This window comes from Sinohyriopsis cumingii, chromosome 18 (genome assembly GCF_028554795.1).
Source record: "Sinohyriopsis cumingii isolate HCF-2022 chromosome 18, ASM2855479v2, whole genome shotgun sequence".
NCBI classification, from domain to species: Eukaryota; Metazoa; Mollusca; class Bivalvia; order Unionida; family Unionidae; genus Sinohyriopsis; species Sinohyriopsis cumingii.
In genome coordinates, this window is record NC_142978.1 from 5,490,885 (window position 1) to 5,511,012 (window position 20,128).

The 20,128-nt window shown below is 33.7% G+C and overlaps 1 protein-coding gene across 3 annotated transcripts in view; it reads left to right on the top strand.

Moving 5' to 3' along the window:
* LOC149776002 (calcitonin gene-related peptide type 1 receptor-like) overlaps positions 1-20,128 on the top strand; it is a 229,836-nt gene that overhangs the window by 155,229 nt on the left and 54,479 nt on the right. For all 3 annotated transcript variants that reach the window (XM_089941462.1, XM_089941461.1, XM_089941463.1), the window contains one exon: positions 6,883-8,680. In XM_089941462.1, the coding sequence (XP_089797588.1) occupies positions 8,533-8,680 (148 nt within the window). In that variant the 5' untranslated portion in view covers positions 6,883-8,532. The remainder of the gene's footprint in view (positions 1-6,882; positions 8,681-20,128) is intronic.

Consider the following 20,128-nt stretch of genomic DNA (forward strand, 5'->3'; position numbering starts at 1 on the left):
GCCTTGAATTTGGTTTCGCGGAATAAAAAAGAATGTGGCACAATAACGCAAACCTAGACAAGTTACCGTCGTCCGAACATTATATCCTGAAGATCAAGAGCGACAAGCCCAATAAAATCATATCATTAAACAATTAAGAGTTATAACTTTAAACTATATTTACTTTTATTTTTTTAGAATAAGGAGATATAAAATTATTTTACGTATGGAGAAACACACAAAAACATATAAATGTATATAAGCAGAACATTACACTATGTAATATTTTTTTTTTAGATAAAGGCCTCTATGACGGCGGTATCCAATTTCAGCTTGCGATCCAAAAGAGAGTACCTGGATGTATTTGCCCTCAGTAGGGTCGCGAAGGGTCATCAGAAAAAAAACATATAAGACAAAAAGGCTCGTATTGTTGCTTAAAAATGACCTGTCATACATGTACAATATAATAACAACAAGGGAGGACACTTCTCTCCTTTCTCGCGCGACCCATTTAAGAATAAACGCTGTTATTTCAAGCCACGTTTCGCGTAGCATAATAAATTTGGTACCGATGTTTAGCTCAGACATTCAACTGTGTATTCCTATCAAAAGTTTGACTTAATAACATACCTTTAATGAATGCCAAATTATTTTCCCACGGTACCGCTCAACATGTACCTGATGGCGCTCGCTTAATATGCAAAAACAACGCCCTGAATGAAATACTACCTTCTCATTGGCCAACTGAAAATAAGTTATAAATAAATACAGGACGTCATTTTCTTTTAACCAATAATTGGATAGTATTCCAGTCAGCGCTTTCTTCTTGCATATTAAGCGGGCGCGATCAGGTACATGTCGAGTGGTACTGTGGGAAAATGATTTGGCATTCCTTAAAGATATGATATTAAGTCAAACTTTCGATAGGGATACACAGTCTAATGTCTGAGCTAAACATCGGTACCAAATGTATTACGCTACGTGAAATGGGGCTTGAAATAACAGCGTTTATTCTAAATGGGTTGCACGAGAAAGAAGAGATGTGTCCTCCCTTGTAGTTATTATATAAAACTTGTAGGACAGATCAATTTTAAGCAACGATACGAGCCCCTGTGATATAAGACTGATGATCGGGAGGTCCTGTTGGTGGTCAGTTTAGGGTCGCTGCCAGTGTGTATTTAAATTGCTATTCAAGCAATATTTGTGACATGTGAAGTACCTTTGTGTAATCTGATCTATTGGGGTGCTATTTATTACATGCAGACAGAGAGAGAGAGAGAATGTGTAAATTTATTATCAATAAGATTATTCTTATTATATATATATATATATATATATATATATATATATATATATATATATATATATATATATATATGTATGTCTGTGTATGTGTGTGAGTCTGACCATTGTACAAGAATTGTCTACTGTACCGGTTTACCTTAAGAATTGTCCAGCACTTTAAAATCTACTATAAATCTTTATCAAAACTTCAAATTTAAAGGTGAATTAGAAAAGTTTCATGTATAAGTAAAATGTTCTGTTATAATAATAAGAAAGTTAGTAACATTTGGAATACCAGTTTTAAATATTATAGTTTTGTCAAGTTTCTTGCTACTACTACTAGTACTGTCCCAACTATCATCACCACCACTACCACTACTACTACAAATACTACCACTAACAAAATCTTTATTTTATGAGGCTGATACAATCGGTTCAGAAACTTATATCCCTTGTGTAACCATCAATTATCTACAAGTAGACATCTTTGAGTATCATACTTTTTGTCAGCCACTATTCTAACCTAATCCAAAAATGATTTTTTTTTCTATATTAAAATTATCAACGTACAGTTGACCTCTTCTGCATTCTGCAAAGAACAAAACTACATTTATCATTATCTATAATTCTTGTTTTGTGTAAAAATGAAATTATACGTAAAATGTTACACACTGTTATAAGCTGAAAATCCCTCAGTTTCTTGTCATCGATGTAAGCACTCAGAGATAAATAATGAATTATTTGATACATAACAGCAAAATTCATTGCAAATGCACGTGGTTTTTTCATGCTATTAATGCTGCATCCGTTTTTATCAACATATATGCAAAAAAGACATTATAATTTGCTTTAAAATATTTCAGATATTCTCGATTTGTGAAATTTTTACTGACAATTGAATCTTTCAAATCTTACGAAATTGTATTTCTTATCGACACACAGCCTACAAATGTTGCTTTCAATCCATTCATATTGAATCAATTCGTCATGAAAGTAGAAGATTCCATCACGTGCAACTATATCGATAATATGATGGATGAACTTGTCCTGCCAATTTTAAATAGAAAACTGTTGTTGTTGTTATTGTTGTGGGGTTTAACGCCATTTTTCAGCACACGATAGGCTATACATGGCGGCCAGTATTAATGGTGGAGGAAGAACCCGGAAAACCCCGGAAGAACCACCGACCCACGAGAAGCTACTGGCAAGCTTTCTCACATACCCACATTGGCTGAATCGGAGACTCGAACCGCCGCAGACAGAGATAAGATGGTAGTGGTCCGTAACGGAGAGCGCTTTAGACCACTCGGCCACTCGGGCCCCCAGAAAACTTTCGTGAGCTTGATATATTCGAATTATACCATTTTGGTAAAAATAAAATCTTTGATTAATACCTGATTCCAAAGTGTGTGTGTCTGTATGTCTGTCTGTCTGTGTCTGTCTGTCTGTCTCTCTCTCTCTCTCTATCTCTCTCTCTCTCTCTCTCTCTCTCTCTATATATATATATATATATATATATATATATATATATATATATATATATATATATATATATATATATATGTATGTATGTATGTATGTATGTATGTATGTATGTGTGTGTGTGTGTGAACGATTCTACAAATCTTATTACTTTTGTTGTAGACGTCATTTCTCAACCATGATATATTCAGTCCTTTCTATGACATCTTCAATGCGTTTCATGGCGTCTTCCATGCTTTCCATGACATCTTTGATGCTTTTCGTGACATTTTCAGTGCTTTTCATGGCATATTTTGTCCTTTCCACGAGATCTTCAATGCTTTTCGTGACATCTTCAATGCTTTCCAAGGCATATTCGGTCCTTTCCATGACATCTTCGATGCTTTTCGCGATATCTTCAATGCTTGCCATATCATATTCTGTCCTTTCCATGACATCTTCGATTCTTTGTATGACACATGCATTGATTTCCATGACATATTCGTTGCTTTCCATGACATCTTCAATGGTTCAATAAAATATTTAATTTCAACCATCTTCAGACCGCCATGCTTATGATCTAGAGAAATCACACCTTTTGAAATATCATCAGATTCTAAATTACAACAACCACAACAATTTGTCCTGGATTTAGTAGAACACAATACCTTTTTCATTATGATTACTAGAAGACAAGTTTATGATCGATGTGGTAAACGCACCATATAGTGGACACGCTGGTAGATGTTCCTGTTTAAAGTGACTAAGACAGGCTAATTTCAATAAAGACAATTGAGACAAAATCAGTAAAAATTTCCCTATTACAAACATCAACAGAAAGTTTGTTTTCTGCTCCTTTTATTGATGTATACTGTACTTGCATTTTTCTTAGATGACAAAAGGATGTTTCTATTTTCATATATGAAACAAAATCATTAGTAAAATCTATCAGCGGGTTAGCAATATGGCCGCCAATAAAAGCATGTAAATGTATTTGTCTATGAGCGTTCCTTATGGAATAAGACAGTTTTTGTTGTGTGGAAGCCATAGCTTTTAATGTGTGTGTGTGTGTGTGTGTATGTGTGTGTGTGCGTGTGTGTGTGTGTTTACTTTTAAAGTAGCTTTAGCAATATGAGTCATATCGCAGTGTGGTAGTTCATAGTGATGTTTAGCACTTGCGCATCATGTCGCAGACATGTGGCGTGTCCCACCCAGTCACATTATCCTGACACCAGGCCCGACAAGTCATAACACTAACCTCTTAATTCTGAGCGTCAAGAGTGGCAGCTACTAGTAACATTTTGTATAAATCTTTGGTATGACTTGGCCTGTGTTCAAAGCCGCGACCTCCAGCATCCGTGGCTCACGTCCACAGTTTTTAATGATAAAATGAATAGATACCTGCAGTAACAAATAAATAAATTACGATGGAAAATTAGCTGATCTATTGATGTTTGAAATCAAATACAAATTTCTTTCTTGAGAAAATGTCTCTATTGAAAATATTTCGAAATTTCCGTTTATTTACATGATATTTCGCAATTTTTAATCATTGAAAGACCATTCTCGTTATAAGAATATTTGTGATCCACATCCATCCATATCAGACTGGTCTATTTGTTTTCATTCACGTCAAGCTGTGGAAAATTCAAGATAAGAATAGAGGTAAAACTGCTCATGAGAATTATTGTAGTAACAGAAAAGGGAAACAAACTCATATGCACAAGAAGAGTTAAACAGTCGGTTTTATTTGACATTTGCTACCTTCTGTTCAACCTTTTCATTGTACGTTAACAAGGAGCCTCGTTTTCAGCCAAAGCAGACAGCATTCATTTGGAAAATGCTCTATATGTATTCGTAAAATAAAGCATCAATGAATTATTGAAAGATCTACATATTATGTTTTGTACTTATTATGTCTCTGAAGACGCAACTTTCATTTTTGTATGTAACACATGAAACACGTAGTAAGATCAAAAGTAAGTAAGTTTTTGTACAGCTAGGTAAACAAACCGTCTCTATCTATGCCATATATATGCCATGTGTCTTAAAATATGTATGATTATAATTGTTATTTTCCCAAACAGCACTCTTTTACAGCATATATGGTTATGTACATTATAGTCACAACCATTCGACACATTTTGCTTATAACAGTGGTAAGCATGCGGCTGCAAGTGGGAGAAAAATCGCAACCATGCAGAAGAGCGCATAGGGTTTATTTGTATCCCCGAAATAACTTTGTGTTGGAGGATAGCAATATTTATGACAGAGAATATAAGAAATAGTCCATGCAGTCTCGTTCGAGACATAAGTCATTCATATCATAACAGTTTTATTACTTTTATATCAGACCGAACTATTTTAGCTTGGAGAAAGAAAACAACAACAAAAAATCACATTATAGCCAGTATTTAACAATTTCTAGATGATAATTGAGTGAGCTTCCTCGGGGAAATTACATAAAGACGATTTTATTTAAACGCAGTTCATATTCTCTGATGGCTTTCTTCCCTTCGTCGGTAAATATACACCATTCTAACGGAACACATTCTGTATTACGCTTTATGGTATATATATATATATATATATATATATATATATATATATATATATATATATATATATATATATATATATGGATTTTGATCGAATTTTTAAAGATGTTTTTAATTACGATTATTTTATTCTAAATCATCTAGGCAGAAAATCCTTGAGACTGACATTTTTAAAGGACAAGAGCGTTCTCTTTCCATGCAGTCACGTAAGCACAGCGGAAATTGCCGAGTAGTTGAAATAGCGAATCCATCCATGAAGTTCCGCTTAATTACATCTTTCTGATTAGAGGCCCACTTAATTCCAAACTTTATACCTCATCAGGTCTGTCTCAAATCCTTTAAGTCTTTCCAATTTGATGAATTATGCCACAAACAAATATTCCAGTTTCGATCATCTTCACGGTTTTAATTAACCGACATAATTTTGAATGCTTCTTTGGAGGAACAGACGTGTTCGGTAATTACAAAGATTTGCAGGAGAAATTGATTACTTTAGATGCAAAGTACTATATACAATTAAGGACAAATATACATCAGTTAGGGCTTTCTATCATCAATATCGAAATTATGTGTTTACTAATGTGCATAATTATTTGTAAATTAGTGCTTATGTTATCAAAGTTTCGGAGTCTTTCTATACTTCTCTCCTATCTATGTTCAACGAAATGCAGAAAAAGACATCAACATTCTTTTTTTTATCAAACATCAACCGGAAACAAAATACATAAGTACAAGGCGCAATTACATTATTATTAGTTAATTCATGTCAAATTATACCATTCGAAGTATAAAATATTATCACTTATATATTAAACAAATGTTGGAATGTCAGACAAATTATGTCTGAATAGAATTTACTGCTATTGGAATGGTATGTCCTGTGTTGTTTCAATGTTTATGGTTGAAATATGTAAAGGCAAAATTATTTTGAATGTAACCTGACGCTTTCATCATTGTTGGTTTTTTATCAGATACACGTAGTATAGCTCTTAGTCTAAAACATTCTTCCAAAACATATTCATCTATTTTGAATTTTTAAAGAATTTGGCTAGAGACAGTTTGCACTATGCCTGCCTGGGCGTGATATCAGCAAAAGATAGTGCAACACAGTTTCACAAATAACTCATGCAACACTAATTTCAGCTTAAATTTGTAATAATTCCATTGACATTACACACATCAGTTGTATGATGCAATTATATATATATATATATATATATATATATATATATATATATATATATATATATATATATATATATATATATATATATATATATATATTTATATAAGTATATTAAATATATTTACTATATGTCTGTCATGAGATAAAATTCAGACTATTTTAAATAGTTATGACTATCCTATGATTTAATGATATTTTAAGTCTTCATTTATTTAAGGTTATGATATTATGTAACAGAATTGTTGGCATTCAAACTTGCAAACGAACACACACGTGCAGACGAATAAGCATGCAAACATCAAACCAGGCATGCCTTTGCTCCCTATATATGTATACAAAATAAATTTTAAAAAATCCCCCCCCCCAACAGTAGTTATACAAGATGTTTTAATACGTTTTATTAATTTTTTTTAGGTATCAGAGCAGATTTACATAAAGAGCGAAGTGAGGGACACTAGAAGGGAGGAACGGCAAAAACTCCTGAAGTGTGCTAGGTGAATTCTCCATCTTGAATTCCTCAAGATTCTAAGACTTTCTTCCTGTCCATGAGGGAATCAAAAAGTTATACAATTTTATTTCATCAGAGAGTTTTATTTCAGAATTGTTATAATCAAATGTTACATATCGTTAGTTGTTCAGCGCTGAAAGGATCTAATTATATTTCTAGGAATCCGATGAATTTTCGATTGAAGTGATTGATCAAGTTTAAAACACGTCAAATCTTCAAGTGTATTCGTACCTTCAATTTTAGAAAGAGAAGGCTTTTTATGATATTTTATGCTGCAAATGATACAGAATTGAAAACCCAATTTGTGTTTGCTCTATATAGTAAATACCACTAGATAAGTGCTGTGTTGGCACACAATTCCAGGAATGGAATGTATTGATGAATAGGCTTGTGCTATCTTATGGTATTGATTTGTCATCATTTATCAGAGGCTCTACAAGAGAATAATTTCAAAACCTTACCGATGTCCTGAGTAATAAATACTTGACGACAAACAAGAAAATCTGATTCATAAGTCCGGAACGCAAATGTCACAAATAGTGGAGCTTCCTCTGGATTTCTCCCGCAAGTAATTACGTGTGAGATTGTATTTTATCATCACTACGGGAGGACTGTGAAAAGTTATTGCAATTCTTGCGGCATAAATTACGCAAATGCTCGGTTCGCATATGGAAACATCAAGAAATGAATTTTTATGAGTATGTTTACTGAAATGTGATAAATTAGAAGTTTATTGAAAAGGCGGGATTTAAGACACCCACAGATGTAATGACGTGTTTCTTGGCGGATTCAAGGAGCTTCTATAGAGCATACCGTTTCAAATTGCTTTTGAGAGCAAATAAAATCAAATTCAGCCGCTTCTCTACATTCTGGTGAAGCAGTGTCAGATGATGAACTAATCAGAATATGCTATTTCAATACTTAAGGTCGTCCTATAGTCAGGAAACCAGAATGATGAATTGAACATTAGATGCAAGAAAAAGCTATCTACTTTTTGTTTCAGGCAAAGAGCCAAATATTTGTACATTGAGTACTGTGAATAAGTCAATTTCAACCATAAAACAACAATATGGGACAATATAGATCTCGAAAATTGACGTTTTCTGAATTTGCTCTTCGAAATGACATTGTTACGTCCGACCATCCCCAAGCAAAGTATTCATTCGGTACCATCTAAGGATCATGGTCATGTTGTGAATGTGCACATCGCTCTTGTACAATCCATACGCAAAAAAAACAAAGGGACATTATATGCGAACATGTGTTGGAAGCATGAATATTCCTGTTCGTTGTATGCGAACATGTGTTAGGAAACATGATGATTCCTGTACATTGTATGCTAACATGTGCTTGGTAGCATGAAGATTCGTGTACCTTTTGAGTTATTTCTTACCTAACGCTCAAAATAATTTACTCTGGATGTATACTGGTTAATAGCATTTCTCGATTTTAATGTTGCTACGTGACATGTTTTTTGGGGACAAAATTGTCTATTAGACGGAAAAATATGAAATATTAGGATAATTCAACGTTGTGGAGAAGTGATAAAACCACAAATGGAGATTCCCTATGAAAAAAACATTCGCCATTTGCCCGTTCATGAGCCCGATCTGCCAAGGAATTACACATCCGTAGTGTTTAATTCTTCAGTAGCCGGACTTGGACCATGTGAACTTCCTACGGTGAACATTTCTTTGGTTGGAGGTGAGTAAAGGCAATATTTACCTGATATTTTAGTAAATAATATAAAGTGTTGTAGTGATAGCTGTAGCCTATATACAGAAGGTTCGAAGGTTGAAGACAAGTTTGAAGCTGTCATGGAAGCATTCGATGACACCATTCCCATTCGGTTATCAAATAAACCATCTGTTTTTACTGCAGAAATTACAGCCTTATTTAAAGCTTTATACTGCATTTCACTCTTTCAAAAATAATATTCATAATCTTTTTCCAATTCATTTTTCACAAAGAAGGCCTTGCAAACTTTTATAAATGACAATCTTTTAATATATCGGATGTTACAGAAACATGTTCATAAAATCAAAAAAATGTATTATATGCTGCTTGCTGCCTATCCTTATCGGCATAAAGGGTAATCAAATGTCAGTAAAGCAGCTCTATCAACCGAAATGGTAGATTCTATATATTCACTTTAAATATATCATAAATCTTTATGTTTGCCACAACTGGCAAACGAGGTGGACTGAATATTCCACATACAAACTTAAGAACATCAAACCCACCATTGGAGAGTAACATCCTCGATTATAACAAATTGCAGAGATGTGGCGGTATTGTGCCGATAGAGTATCAGAGACATATACCTGAGAGATACATACATCTTGAACCGTGAACCTCGACCAGGGTGCACATCATACCAGTATCCGCTCACAGTGGAGTACATTTTTATCGAGTGGGATGATTTCCACCCCGTAAGGCCGACGTATTGTGACGTGAAGAGGTCGACAATCTTTGACTTTAACGTCCGCATGTGATTTTACATGCTACTTTGTTTTAGATATCTTTCACAGAAATTGAAATATGCTCACATTTTATATTTGATCTTATACTTCACATTAACACTTATTTGGAATGTTTTTCATCCAAAATTGTTGGCCCATTTTTCATGTTTAACTACCTCTATCTCCCGTTACCACCATATAACCACTTTTGTGCTGATGTGCCGTAAAATGTACTTAATACTTACATACTTATCTATTAACAGCAGGAGTAATCAACAGTTTGGCATGGAGTAGTATTTGAAGCAGCAATATAGTTTTACAGATTATAACAAAAGTATGTATGTATGTATGTATGTATGTATGACTGACTGACTGACTGTATGACTGCTAAGATATCTGCAGTATGGCAGTTAATAGGGATGTCTAGCACTGGGTCATCATGCCGCATACATGTAGCATGGTGTCCCACCCAGTCACATTATCCTGACACCAGTCCGACCAGTCCTAACACTAACCTCTTAATGCTGAGCGAGAAGCGAGGCAGCTGTTAGTACCATTTTTGTAAGTCTTTGGTATGATTCGGCCGGGGATCGAGCCCACAACCTCCCGCAACCGAGGCGGACATTCTAACTACTAGGCCACCGAAGTGGTTTATGTATATATGTATGCATGTATGTATGTATGTATGTATGTATGTATGTATGTATGTATGTATGTATGTATGTATGTATGTATGTATGTACTTGTGTTTTGAGGCAGCATAGGTAGTAAAATCAAACTTGCCTAAGTCTTATTCCTCGCATTGTCTTTGGTCCTTTTCTAAACCTTATACGGTTGCCAAAATCAAAGGTTAACGATTATTTGTAAAAAGGACAGCCAGTAAAACCTTACTATACAGAAACGAAATCTTCAAGGCTAAAATATTTGTTAGCATTTTTTTAACAGCACCATACGACTAGCTTTCAAGTTCCGTATCGCTTTCAGCTGAGATCAAAAGATCTTTTTGATGATATAAAAACATCACATATAGAATAATGATGAACATTATATAAAATGTTGAGCATTGTTCGATAAAATACTGACACATAAATCGTTGCCGTTGTCGGTGACGGTTCTTTTGTACCAGTGGTAAGTTTTGGCCACTTAAAAGTTATGAAGCAACCCTCTCATTTTGTATGGAAATGGTTAAAGGTGATATACGTGTGGTCATCTTCGATTTTCATGCCCTACCCTTTTTTGTACTAAACTGAATCTCCGAAACAATATTGTTTAATACAAACTATCATTAGATAGCAGTACAGCACAAAAGAACGTCTAAAGTTTTATAGTCAAAATACCTTGCTTGGAACTGCTGACTCACTTTACAATCGATAATGGAAAACTTATTACCTTAATATAAATTAGCAAGGAATCTTATTACCTTAATATAAATTAGCAAGGAAACTTATTACCGTAATATAAATTAGCAAGGAATCTTATTACCTTAATATAAATTAGCAAGGAAACTTATTACCTTAAAATAAATTAGCAAGGAATCTTATTACCTTAATATAAATTAGCAAGGAATCTTATTACCTTGATATAAATTAGCAAGGAATCTTATTACCTTAATATAAATTAGCAAGGAATCTTATTACCTTAATATAAATTAGCAAGGAAACTTATTACCTTAATATAAATTAGCAAGGAATCTTATTACCGTAATATAAAATAGTACTAGGATCGATTGCGATTGTAAGTAAAACCATATTCGAATTTGTTTCCCACTTGTATGCACTATGATTATTATTCATTATCCTAATAGTTTTAATAGTTTGTCCAACTACACGAATGTGAAGCTCTACGTAGACATGTAGAGCGTTATTATTTGGAAACTATGTTTCCATACTGCTTGTGCAAGGGGGTATAATATCAACTATTTTGTTGATTCGGTTCCATCGATGATCCAATACTAGTGTTAAATCTCATTTTAGGACTTGACAAAGCTTGTTTTATTTCCAATTTTCAAATTAAGAGTCCCAGTCTCGACTCGTAATTCCTGATTTATCGTTACACATTATTCTATCGAAGTACTTTCTTGAAGTGCGATTTAATGCATTTGTATAATAAGGTCGTGCAGCTTACAAAGAGGTTCCAAATGAAGATGCAGTTTCATCAATGATTTGGATGAATTCATTGTTGGATTGAGAAAAACACCATGCGCCAATAGAATGTGTGTAATAAAATAAAATAAAATCCATTTGATTAATTTTATTTCAGGCAGTCTAACATTCAGAATTAAAAAAGAATTGAACTGTGCAGTTCATGCCATTTTAAATAGCATTAAGGCCCTTTGTTTTTAGTAATATTCATTTCTTTCCATCTCCATCTAAACACAAAAGATGTCTTCAAATTTTAAACCTTTTCTGTTTGGGGAAAGGTGTGGGATCGGGTGGGGGACTGCGGGGGTAGGATATGATTTTTATTAAGGGTTACTGAGCTGTTTTTATAGCTGACATAATTCGAAAAGGCGTGTCCGAAACAAATAACTTCAGCAGTTGCGACTTTATCGGAGAAATACTGTATGCATTTGTATGAGATTGGGACGATTTGGGAAGTGAGAATTGAGTGCTTAAGTCATAAACATGAGTACTGTCAAACAATGAGTTAGAAGTGAGAATTGAGTGCTTAAGTCATAAACATGAGTACTGTCAAACAATGAGTTAGAAGTGAGAATTGAGTGCTTAAGTCATAAACATGAGTACTGTCAAGCAATGAGTTAGAAGTGAGAATTGAGTGCTTAAGTCATAAACATGAGTACTGTCAAACAATGAGTTAGAAGTGAGAATTGAGTGTTTAAGTCATAAACATGAGTACTGTCAAACAATGAGTTAGAAGTGAGAATTGAGTGCTTAAGTCATAAACATGAGTACTGTCAAACAATGAGTTAGAAGTGCTGCAATAAGCAGTATTTATTTGCTGAAACATAAAAGGAATAAAACAAAATAACGAACTAAACAGCTTGGTTTTCATTACTGATACTACTACTATGGCAACAAACTTTCTGCTCATTGTCTTGTACAGCAATAACATCAACATCATCAACTACAATGTATACTTGCTGATAAGAGTCCAGCTACAAATGCACCGATCTGGGTATGTGCAGTTTGTTAGGAGTAATCAGTAGAATAAACATCGTAGACCCTGATCTGCAGTCGTATTATGCTACGGCAGATCAGGATCTTTTTGTTGTGTGCTGTTTGACTAAACTTGCAAACGAGTGTGTATGGTATCACCGTTGCTCTCTCCGCTGCTGCTACCAATGTTACTAGCAATATAATAATACTCCCTCTGCTGCTGCTATCGAGTAACATCCTAATTGTTTGCAAAAATGTGATTCCAGAGCACCCGGTTATATTTGTCTTTGTAGGCGTATAAACTTGTTTTCATTTCCAGTCATTGATCTGATAGGTTGGGTGAATTAAGGTAATCAGATGCAGTACTTAAATTTCCACCAGTATGCTTTAATCGAAAGCAAAAATTATTCACGCATGATTTATTTTCTCTTGCATGAGTGGCGCAGATTGCTAAAGAAGATTCTATGAAACGTATGGATTAGTTGAGACAACGTACGTTCTGAAAACAAAACTAGTGCCGTTTGGTTGTATATGCACAGTTCCTGAGATGGGATGTGACTTTTATGTTGGTTAAAAAAACCTCCACAATTATAAGATAAATATGCAGGAAATCGTTTGTAGCACTATTCAGGAGCACATATAATTATCAAAATGAGATGTTATTGCACAGATATAAAGAAACAGCAAACGAAAACAATATCAACAAAAGAACCCCAAAATAACGCTTCCCCCCCCCCAGTAAATGGTCCATCGGAACCCTCCAAAATCATCAAAGTATCGGAAAACTATTTTATTGTCAATATCCTATTGATGTTTTCAACAGAACCACAAAACAGCAAGTTTGTGTCACGTTTTATTGAGATTTTATCAGTGTTTGTGCAAAGGACGTGATTCCAGTCGTTCTTGCGATACTGAACTGAGTAAAGGATTATGGTACTTGATTTGATGACATCGCGTACTAATTTTGTTTTGATAATGGACTTTTATTCTACGATTAACGCACTGCATGTTTACCATTGGTAGTAGTGGATTACTTGTATTCAAACACAAGGCATTTGCAAATAATCAGACAAGATGCAATCGTTTGTTATTGCAATTAACAAGACAGTGGCCGATCTCTGATTTTAAGTGTTAGCAAATTCACGAATCATTTGCATTAATGACTGTTGATGTACAATTATGATCGTGTTTATTGTACATTTGGAATAGTTGTTGTTTTTGTTTTATTTACTTTCATGCATCTGCTTGCGATACAGTTCGATGCATAGAAGCAACAAAAATAGCATGTTAACAACTTGCCAGTGAATCCATTGTAAAAAAACCAAACATTTTCGAAGGACATTTATCATAAATTGTGTATTTATTTGAACTGTCTCTTTCTATTGTTGAAAGCAGTATCAGATTAAAGTTCAACCAGGATCCTAATCAATTTAAGAGACCGTCCCTCTCCTCGCCTCCCAAAAATATATAAAAATTAAAAAAGCATAAAATATCGTTTCACTGCTTCGTAGGGCCCCCTTCAGAAGGGGATTCTTGGCAAATGCTTCATTTACTCCGCCTTTAATCCTGTCCGGGTTGTAAGGAGTGATCATCAATTGGTGTAATGATTATTTTGGGATTCGAGTGATTTTGTCTCACGTTAAAATGACAGTTTGCCATGACATGGTAGTCTGTCATGCGACTTTCAGTTATATCTCACGTATATGAAGGAGCATAAACGAGTGCACAGTAAGGGCCGTTTCTAGACGTTATTATACCTTTCGTGCGTTTAACTGAAGATAGTAGAAGTAATATTCTTTATCTGTTTGCCTCCGATGCTGACACAGGAACATTGATCTTTCTCGACGCCTATTTTCTTCTTTGCTATCCTATCATTGAGATAGAAAATAATGACAATGATCCATTATCGTATCTAACTAAGATCATTGATAAAATGTTTGGACGGTTGTAAAGGATCTGCCCTTATAAACGTGTCGCTCATATTAGCATTTGATGCCAACATAGCGAGATAATAAAATGAAAACTTAGACCATCCTTTATAACGTCTTTGGCTGTAATGATGACATAGTCCTCATAATAAATACAATATTAAGGGGATAGTCTTTACCCAAAATCTCTGTAAAAGCTGTGTCTCCGTTAACAATACAAAACCTCTATAATACATAAGTAAACATAAATTATGTGTAGAAAGTATACATGGTTTTATTATTTATTATTTAAAGTCCTGATGAAATTGTTCATTCTTATGTCATATTCTTTTAAATACTGTCTGTTTGTCTCACCATAAGGAGCTCACGTTTAAACAAGAAACACTAAAGTTATGTGGGTGTGAATAAAAAATAAAAGTCGCAATATCAGAGCTTACGAAGCTTATGATGAACGTTGTTTATTTATCTGGAACATTTGTTTGTATTAGAAATTAACATCCCTACAATAATGCTAACCATTCATAAGGATTTTTCAGCTGGTCCAGTAGTCCCGACCACAAGTCAACAAAAAAAACGACACAGCAAACAACAAACAAACATGTGAATGCTTCTAATTTTACACAAAGCTTATGTAAGCTATCAAGACTTCTTCATTTGAAAATGTAGTAACTACCAAACGTACACTATACCTTTTATTAATGTCTGATACATCAGATATTTAAAAAAAAAATGTAAAATAGCAAAAACAAAAATAAGAAACCCGAGAAAAAAGATATTTTAATTTTTTAACATTCAAATTGAATAGTTACATGAAGTTCAAAATAATTCTTCACACCAAATCCTTGATATGTGCGTGGGTTATTTTTAGGGCAATGCAACTGTTGAAATAATAATTATCGCAAAGACTCATGACGGTAATTATGGGAAAATAACGCGTATTCCGTTTTTTATGTACATACCAGAATATGCGACCTTTCATATTCGATAACGATCATGCTTAATATTTGCTTCCCGATCGATTAACCCATTCATTTGTAGGTACTCGCCTTTTAACTCCTCTCTGTGCGACGATAGCATCGATGAACCGTAAGATTAAGAAATGTTTAAAGCAAGACGAAGATGCTATTGTTTCTTTTTTGTGTCTGTAAAGCAGGAAGTAAACCGGAAGTCATGCCATTTAAAACGTTTTGTTCCATGCTGCCACCAACCGAATTAAAGGGACGCGACTGACTGCTATCCGTCATCGTACTCGAGTATCTCACTCATGATCATCTCTCTGTCTTCTGTTCGAGATTAGCTGATTTATATAGATAGATGACTTTATTTAAGTTGAAGAACTACTTCAGCCACAAATTATGGCAGCAAATAATGTTTAAACTAAACTATGCATTAAACTTTGTAAAATGTTATTGGCATAAATATACGATACCCGTTGTTTTGAAAGACTACAACATGGTATATGATAAATTATAATAAGGCAAAAACGTGTTAGCTAGCGTTTTCGCCAGTGATCAGCATTTTGGCAGTATAATGTGTTAAATTTGTATACTAAAGAAATTGAACTCTGAGATGCTTTGTTATCATAAAACTGGAAACAAAGGACAAATAAGTTTGGAGACATAAATCAATCTGCATATGATAAGGACACGTGTATTAGACCGTTAGCAGCTAAACGTTAAATCGAATCAATTTTACCATCTTGGTAATCGTTAGTCATGTATTCATAGGAATATGTATTCGGTGATGCTATCAATGTTATTTTATATGGAGCCGAGCTGATTGCTGCGATAAAACTTTGTTAGCATTAATTGGTATCCTCTTCACTCTAACACAATGAAATGACTTTGATTTTGGAAAAAGACTTTTGGACAAAATGCAGTTTCATAGATTCTTGTTAGAACAAGCTATCATCGGAGCCTGATGTTTTGTCTGGGTATAAAATGCAAGAAGAATTGCTAGGTACAAGTTTTGTTCTCAAGGATGGATTTTCTGCATAGGAAGGGTTAATTAAAGTTATATTTAGTGCGATATTCCACTGACAGTAAATTAGTTTAAAGTAAATGTTTATATTACCAACATTAGTGTTACTGTGCAAAGTAATCCGATGCTTTTTAGTAATGTCTGGGACAGGCATTTGTACCAGGGTGAAAGCGCGACGTGTATAAATTAGAATATAAAATATTACAGACAAATAAAGGTTATTCTATAATACTTGAGGAGACAGTGTAGGAAATACAAATCACGGCGTTTTTGCATTGCTTTCCAAATATGGTACAGAAGGAACAACAGTAATAGTAAGTGTATGGGTGCAACATTTGCAAGTTATTATATTTTAAGTGAATGCATCTCTTCAGATTTAAGATAGGTTTTGTTGTTGATCGACAGTGGCTAGAGGTAACCTTTTTCTTATAAATCATTATGGTTGAAAAAGCAGTGCGATTGGTGTACTGGTGGTCTTGCAGTTTTCTTGCCTACCACGAGAAATAACTCATCAGAGCGTACCTTGTAAATAAGGTAAGGACACATCTTGCATTCGTCATTCGCCATTAGGTAGTTTCTTTTGTGAGTGTGTTTCAAGAAACCTCACATTTCATAGAAATCTTCAAGGTAAAGCAAAAATAGCATATGCTTGAATAAAGGTTCCAATTAAAAAGTGTAGTAAAATATTTAATTCAAACAATTAAAAAATCTCATAAGCAAAGTCTGTAGGTGAAGACCAAAGTATTTCCTGTATGATATTGTGCCATTGTTTCAGAGTACATATATCATTTGGAAACGTCAAGTTTATGATATTTATACATTTTACTGAATTTGACACGTTTACGTATTGACATAAATATTTCAGAATTTGAAGCATACAGATATATGTTTTTGTCATTATCGTGATCTACATAATGAACAAGGGATTCGAATTTCATCTGGGAAGAAAAAACATGCAGAATATTTTTGGCATTACTGAATACAACGAATGAAGTCGAATGCTTCTTATATTCAAATTATGAATCGTAACGATTATGTGTTTCGTGGATTATTATTTATTAACAAAAGCTCCACTGTTACGACTATATGGTCAAAAACTAAGTAACAATTAGAAGCAATGCCATCAAGTTTTGTAAGACTTAAATAAATTAGTTATCAAAGTTATAATGAAAATGGGAGAGGAACTTACAGTATTATACAGTGAATCCGAAAGATTCCTGAAAGAGTTGTACTGAAGTCCAAGACAAATGAAAAGTTCCGTATAAACATAAGAACCGGAAATGTACTGGTCCACTCAGAATCATGATATTATCAAAAATGGCATTGTTCAGAACTCCTTTTGAATAATTCTCGATATTTCTTGAATAAATATTACAGTCCAAACATTACCACTTTCTATTTCCTCTGAACAGTCCAAACAAACCCTTTTCCTCTCAAATAATATATAAGCACATAATATATAAGTACAAAATAATCACGTGCTAAGACTGATGTTTCAACAGAAACATAATAGATGAGAATCACTACAAAATAGGAATGAAATCTGAATGCTTCGTTTTCTCCTTATATACACCTTCTCTTACGACTACATTTCATAACATACCCCCACGTGACCGATCATACTACTAATTGTAATGATTCAAAATACCTATTCATCTGACCTAACTCATCCGATAAGAATTAACTTAATTCTTCTAAGATACCACATGACTAATCTGATGTTTGGGGGAAAAGGCTGAATTTCGTAAAATGATTCACAAATAATTCTATCAATATGAACTATCAAGACGAACGTAAGCATCTAATAGTGGATCCTACGCTATTCTGCGCTCTTAATATTCCTGAATCAGACCCTAGTCACGTAGGCAAACTCTAACTAAAGATATTAACTAGAATTTATACATGGATACAATTTTTAAAAAATTAGATACAATCAGGTAAAAAATACTCCTGTACACTTAAATATTTTGACTTTGATAAAGGCTGCTTTAGATTATGCATACTAACGTCGTATTTAATTATTTTATGATAACGTGCATATGGTATGTCAGCTATTTATTAGCATTTTAATAGTCGTAATTATCACCGCCGTTTGTTAATTTAAACTAATGTACAGTTGTTGTAATTTACTTTCTCTTTTGGTCTCTATTTTAAATCACAGTTTTAAATATAAAACTGGTATTACTAACGAAATGTCCATTTGCTCCCAAAGGATCATCTCATCTCCCATGCTGTTACAGTTATATCTGATAAATTGATAACTTGCAGGCATACACTTCCATGATGTTACAGTTATATTTGATAAATTGACAACTTACAGGCATACACTTATATGCTGTTAAGTTATATTTGATAAATTGATAACTTGCTGGCATACACTTCTATGCTGCTACAGTTATATTTGATAAATTGATAACTTGCAGGCATACACTTCCATGCAATATTATTTATGCAGTAATTTCTTAAACGTTATTATAATCATATATTTTGGTAAAATAAATTGTTAAATATGACCTGATATTGTTTCTAGAACATTCTTATTGCACGATATTTGAAACCGTGTTATTCTGACCCTTAAATAATTGCAAAATGCGTTATATAACAAACTTTAAAAACAAACCGAGAATAGTCTGTTTAAAAATCCTCACTTTTTATGACGTTTATTAACTTACTAAAATTTTCATTTATTATGTAATTGCAATTTTTTACGTACCAGTTTTAAAGTTAACAGTGTACAATATCACCAAATTCTAACCCCTCTGCCATGTTATAAATGCCTTGTCTCTCATTAAAATTAAACCTCAATTCACCCCCTCCCCGCAATGTTGGTCTATTATCCAGACCAATGGACGTTTAATATTTATAGCTTGATTTATTTCTTGTGTTGTTTCAACCTTGCTTCCTGAATAGCGAAACAGCGAAGTTCCCTTTCTTTCTCCAGGCACAGATCGAAAATTGTTTGTGCAACCAATATCCCATGACATTTAAAAAAAATAGAAACGTTTTCCCATTTGAACGATTCTCGTCCCAAGTGCATTATCGTGTTTTTGATTGTATAAGTTGACGATATTGTTACGCAAAGATAAATTCTTACATAAACCATCGGCGGCAAGTAATCTAGAAGTCGTCAGATTAAACTCAAATCTAAGGCTTCAAGTGTTCCTTTCGGTTGAGATATTCTGATACATGCTTATCAAGGAAGTCAGTACAATTACTATTCGCTGCACCAGATAGTTGATGCATTTAATTGTGGCTTGATTTGTTCGCCTGAAATCCTGAAGCCATTTCATGACAGCCTTGACTACGTATGATTAATTTAGTATTTGTTGCATTAAACGCTGGAAAAAAATTAAAATTTCAATACCTCCGCCACAAAAGCAAACCTCTTCTAAAGATATAAATTGTAGTTCACGGTTCAGTAATTTTATATCTTGTTACATGAATGTTTTATAAACCTACGATTTCAGCATGGTGCCGTGCATCATATCGGTTTTGGCGGTGATTTAACTTGGCTGTATAAGGAAACGAAACAATTGTTAAGTATGTAAGATTTATACTTAGTTTACAAAGTAACGAACAATAATAATGCATCCATTATTCATATTTTCCTCAATTAACGATTGGTATGATTCATGTGTGCTTCTGTCATGTGCATATAAATTTTAC